The sequence below is a fragment of the Cariama cristata genome, unplaced genomic scaffold, assembly GCF_000690535.1.
Source record: "Cariama cristata isolate BGI_N322 unplaced genomic scaffold, ASM69053v1 scaffold12276, whole genome shotgun sequence".
In the NCBI taxonomy this organism is placed as follows: domain Eukaryota; kingdom Metazoa; phylum Chordata; class Aves; order Cariamiformes; family Cariamidae; genus Cariama; species Cariama cristata.
In genome coordinates, this window is record NW_009621605.1 from 22004 (window position 1) to 27020 (window position 5017).

Consider the following 5017-nt stretch of genomic DNA (forward strand, 5'->3'; position numbering starts at 1 on the left):
CCCACCATATATAGGCACAGCCAAGCCTGAAGCTGGGCTTTTAGTCAGGCGGGAGAGCAGAGGTAATCAGGAAAGGCTGAGCTAGGCAAGGCTGCCAGTGCCTTTGATGTGTTAACAGCGGTGGTTGCAGTTTGGGTGGGTGGGAGAGGGGAGGAGGGAGCTCTCTCCTGAGAGCTGGAAAATTTCCATCAAGGACATCTTCGTGCGGCAAACAAATGATTCATCCTTTTCCCACGCACACAGCGAGCTGGCACCAGCCTGGAGAGCAGAGCTCTGCTAGGCAGCTCAGATGATGCATTTGCCTTTCATTTGAACAATAACAGAAGGGACAGAAAAGCCACTGTGGGTAAAGCAAAATGAGAAACCCATCTTCTGCAATCTGGTCATGGCCGGAGCACGATGACCAGGACAGAGCTCCGGGATGTTTGCTGCCGACTGGAACAAGCTGTCCCCAGCACTGCTGGGAACATGGGGAAGCAAGCAGTGTGCTGGGTGCCTGGGACTGGTCTGAGCCCCTGGCCAGCCCCAAAACGGGTACAGCCTGAGCTAGTGCCTCACTGGCCCCGGTCAGCATGCCGGAGCATCCCTTAGGAGGAGGAAAGAGTCCTGCTCAGAGGCTTGGTTTTGACACTGTCCATCAGGTGCCTACCAGTGCCAGTCGCAGTGGTGACGTTTTCACAGTAGCATCAGAGCTGAGACCCCGAGGTTGTTTCACACAGCACACATAACCCACTCAGGACCATCTGTCCTCTGTGAACGTCCCCTCCCCTTCCTCACCTCGCTCAGAAAACCACTTTCTTTCCCATCCCGACACTCCCTTTCTCAGCATTTCGATAACCCACTCACCCCACTAAAGCCTTTCCTCTCCCTCTCCTGTGGTTTTCTGCCCTTGCTCCTCTCCCAGTGCACAGTGGACGTTTTTCACCCGCCTGGGCTCACAGAAAGCACTGGTGGCACAGAGGCAGCCTCTCCATCGCTCCCCGATGCTCGCCCCAAGCGCCCCACATCACCCGCCTGCTGCTGACCAGGGGTCACAATACCTTCGCTTGTTCGTGGGCCGGGGACAGGTGAAGGCAGAGCCCGAGAGCTGTTCGGCGTACAGGCCGTACGGGCAGACTTGTGGGTTATTCTGAATGGGAGGAGAAGGAAAAATAAGGGGTGAGAAGCAGCGGCACAGGATTTATCTCTGGAGCCCCTGGCAGAGCACTGCAGTGGGCACCTGGCACCCTGATGCCGTGGGGTAGACTGTGCTCCTGAGTCTGTACATCAGCCTCGGTGGTCGTATCTTCTTGCTCCCGTGAGGCTGGGTGCCCCACGGGTGCCAGCCAGACCCCAAACCCCATTCCCACGTGCAAGAGGCCACACAAGTGCCCTACGGAGCCAGCACAGCCATTGAGGCAACATACCCACTGCTAGAGCAAGCTGCAAGGGGCAGTACTCGGTGGGGTCAGCAACAGGGGTGTCAGGGAAAAAGGGATTCGTCCCAACGCTTACAGACTGCAAAGCAGACAGCTATTATGCACAAATATTTTTGAGACCAAGTGTTCAGAGGGGTTGCTCCAGAGCATCATGTCTGGCTGGCTTTCCAGAGGACTGATAAAGACTCACAGCAACTCCACCTTTTCTTCTTTGCTCCTACGCATTAGATGCCCTCTTCTCCTCCTGCCTTCTGCAGGGGAGGGGTGCCCAGGGCAGGCGTTTTGGTGGCATGCTGCTTCCTCCTGCCAGTGCTGTTTGCTCCCCAAGCACGGGAGTGACCCATGTGGGAGCCTTTGCTTTTCCACAGGGCTTCTGCACAGTGACAGTCCTCCTTTGGAGTACAAAGGGGGCACTTTCCCCTTTGCAGAGCCGTGGGTATGACTAGCACAGGTTTAGCAGCCCTTGTGAGTTCATAACCGAAGGACAGATTCCTCCTTTTCAAAGAACAGAAACTAAACATTTTGATCTAAGTAGGCCAGCATCTATTCGTTTGAGATGAGCAAGAAGCAAAGGCATCCAAGAACTGCAGGAAATACCCTGGTGGGACAGTCATACACCATTTGCTATCCCATCTCCCTCCTGCGAAGCCTAGTTTAGCATCCTGTCATCCTGCTGCGGCTGAGCGGATCAGCCAGCCATGCAGTATCAAACACTGCCCTGACAGGTGGGCAGAAGGAATAGGTAAAGTTCTCATAACACATGTAGCTTCCAACCCTCAAATTCCATCTTGTCAGTACGGGTATGCAGTGAAGCAGAGGGATCAATAGCCCTTGTCATTTTAATCTTAGCCAGCACTACTGCAGATGCCAGTCTTATAAATACTGCAGAGGAGAATGGATCCACCCCTGGGACTGGAGAATTTTTTTGTCTAACTCTTTTTCAGATTTTTCTATTAACTCTTGTGACACCAAGTCCAAACTCTGTCCAGATGAGAATACCTCAGCCGGGAGCTGGAGGGGTCCTTCTCTGGAAAGCGATGCTGCTCTGGGTAATCATGAGGAGCACGTCCACCACAGCCCACTGCCTGTTCAGACCAGCAGCCATCACTATCGATCTCCCAGTTTTAAGGTGCCTCTTTCTCACATTTTTTCTCCACCCATCTGCTACAGCCAGTCTCCGAAACGAGACACTGCACCAGCTGAAGCCATCAGTCTGGGTTTCTCATGGGCACACCATAGGCTGCAATGCAGACCTGGGAAACATATTTAATGTGCCCTTGTGTTGTGTGTTACCAGCCACACTGGCGCACAGTGTGTAAAGCACCAGAACTGGGGAGATCCGGAAAACTCAGGAGAAGTGAAGGATAAAGCTCCCCATTTGATCTTAATTCTGCTGGCCTCTTTGCATGGAGGATGAAGAGCAGCACTCAGGGATGTCATTGACTGAGCATAAAATGCTGCCATCCAAGTCCAAGGGATTATGGGGGATCCAAGGGAGGGCACAGCCAGCCTCAAAATGTGTGCTGGTCTAAGGGAGACCAGCGCAAAGGAGATGGGAAAGCTTTAGTTCTTCAGGGTTTTGTTCTTGCCTCTGCAGAACGAGTGGCTAGCATCACATGGGTCGCAATTCCTTTCTTGAAAACAGAATGACCCAACATAATTTATTGTCGTCGAACATGCTGAGAAGTTACTTTTAAGAATGAATCTATCCATTTATTACTACAGGCATTCATGATCCTTCCTTACAAAGAAGCTGCTCTCCTGTCAAAGGCTTATAAGCCAGCTTCATCAAACCCGGTTCCTACAGAAATTCCGAAGGCCGCCTCTCCTGCGAGAGCATGGCTCCCTGCCAAGCCTCAAACTTCTGCTCCGTTTTATTCCAGAGCTGACGGCTTCCTTCTCCGTGTGGCTGAACCACTTCTATTGCAGAATCCTTTTGGAAAAAAACCTGCTGTTGAGCAGAGGTAATTTAGGCAAGTCTTAACCCCCAAGGTGAAACTTGGAAGCTCGTAAGTAACTTAAAAATAGAAAGTATGAATGGAAATCTTTAATTCTGATTTTTGCCAGCATCTTATTAGTCCAGTCCTGCATAAAGAAGGTTCCTGGAGACTTTTGTGGTGGCAGAGAAAAAGGAAACACATTAAGATGAAAAGAGGCCCAGGGAACAGATATTCACTCTATTCCATGTCATTTTAATAAAACATTTTAAAAAAACCTCAGTACCTGTCCCTCCGGTAAAGCTCCCGGACAGCGTGGATCCTCAGAAACATGTTCATTTCCAAATCCCGACATGTACTGTAAAATAAACCACACAGCTCATCAGCATTTTGAAAACACAAGCAACATCTCTCCAAAAAACCCATCCATCGCTTCCCCATGCATTTTTCCAGGCTCTTTGTACACATGAAGACTTTCTCAAGTGATCTGCTTGCATATTGCCGCAGACCATTTTCACAGCTCCCGGGTTTGCTTCATTAGCTAACTGCCTGGTGGACTGGGAAGCACAGACGGGATTTGCTCTTCTACTAAATCTGCATGTCTATTTTGACCACATTCTGTGCCGTGAAGGCACTGGAGAAGAACTGCACACCAACATTATGGAGGCGTGCTAGCACCATCCAAGTTAAATCTGACTTTGCTTGAATCGTGGATATTCCAAAATCTGCAGACTGCCTTGCAAATTCTGCACTGAGTCCTTGGGTGCTCAGAGATTGAAACTGGGAGCCATTTGGTTGTCAGGTACTTGCGATACATCCCCATGATGATCAAGAAAAAGGTCAGGATGTAGTTGGGGTGAAGGCAGAAGGGAAACGGCTGGGACTTAAACTGTGTCACTAATTTGCCCTAAATAAGTATTGCCCAGTTGGGTGTGAAATGTCTACCACAGTAGTAAGCAAGAATTAATCCATTATGGGGTGATAATCTGGTTTTCTGGGGTGATAATCTGGTTTTCTAGGGTGATGTATACCTGAGAGACCCATGGGTGGAACAGACCTGCATGCCCTCCCATGCCTGCCCTGCCTACAGGTGCTGTGGTCTGAGGGTGGTTAAACGCCCCCGGACCCCGGAGGACGTGGCTCCCAGCTTTGCGGCACTGAGAAAAGCCCTGCAGTAAACCTGAGACACACCAAGGAAGCAGGTATAACAGGGACCTTAGCTTTGCACTGACAGAAATGTAAATACAGTCCCTTCAGATCCTACAGAAAGGCATGAACCAACACTGTTGAACTCTGCGTGAACGCGGGGGTGGTTTGGCAGCAATCAATGGTTCAGCTCCGTGGCCTGGGGAGAGAGTTAAATATTAATGTTCCCCTCGATCAACTGCAAGGGTAGCTGGGCTCCTCGTCGGCCTTCACACGGCGGTGCTGGGATGGCAAAGCCAGGGAGCCCCCACATGCATGCCTCCTGCGATGGGGTGGCTGTGACCCGGCAATGCTGCTGCGGTACTGCCATGCTGCTGCGGTACTGCCATGCTGCTGCGGCACTGCCATGCTGCTGCAGTACTGCAATGATACTGCGGTACTGCAATGCTGCTACGGTACGGCAATGCTGCTGCGGTACTGCCATGCTGCTGCGGCACTGCCATGCTGCCGAGGTAC

General features: G+C 51.3%; 1 protein-coding gene across 1 annotated transcript in view; it reads right to left on the reverse strand.

The window, feature by feature from the left end:
* Positions 1-5017, reverse strand: part of HGD (homogentisate 1,2-dioxygenase) — a 26433-nt gene that overhangs the window by 16599 nt on the left and 4817 nt on the right. Inside the window, exons 2-3 of the mRNA XM_009702037.1 lie at positions 3642-3713; positions 1041-1129 (exon numbers count right to left, since the gene is read on the reverse strand). Coding sequence (XP_009700339.1) covers positions 1041-1129; positions 3642-3713 — 161 coding nt within the window. The remainder of the gene's footprint in view (positions 1-1040; positions 1130-3641; positions 3714-5017) is intronic.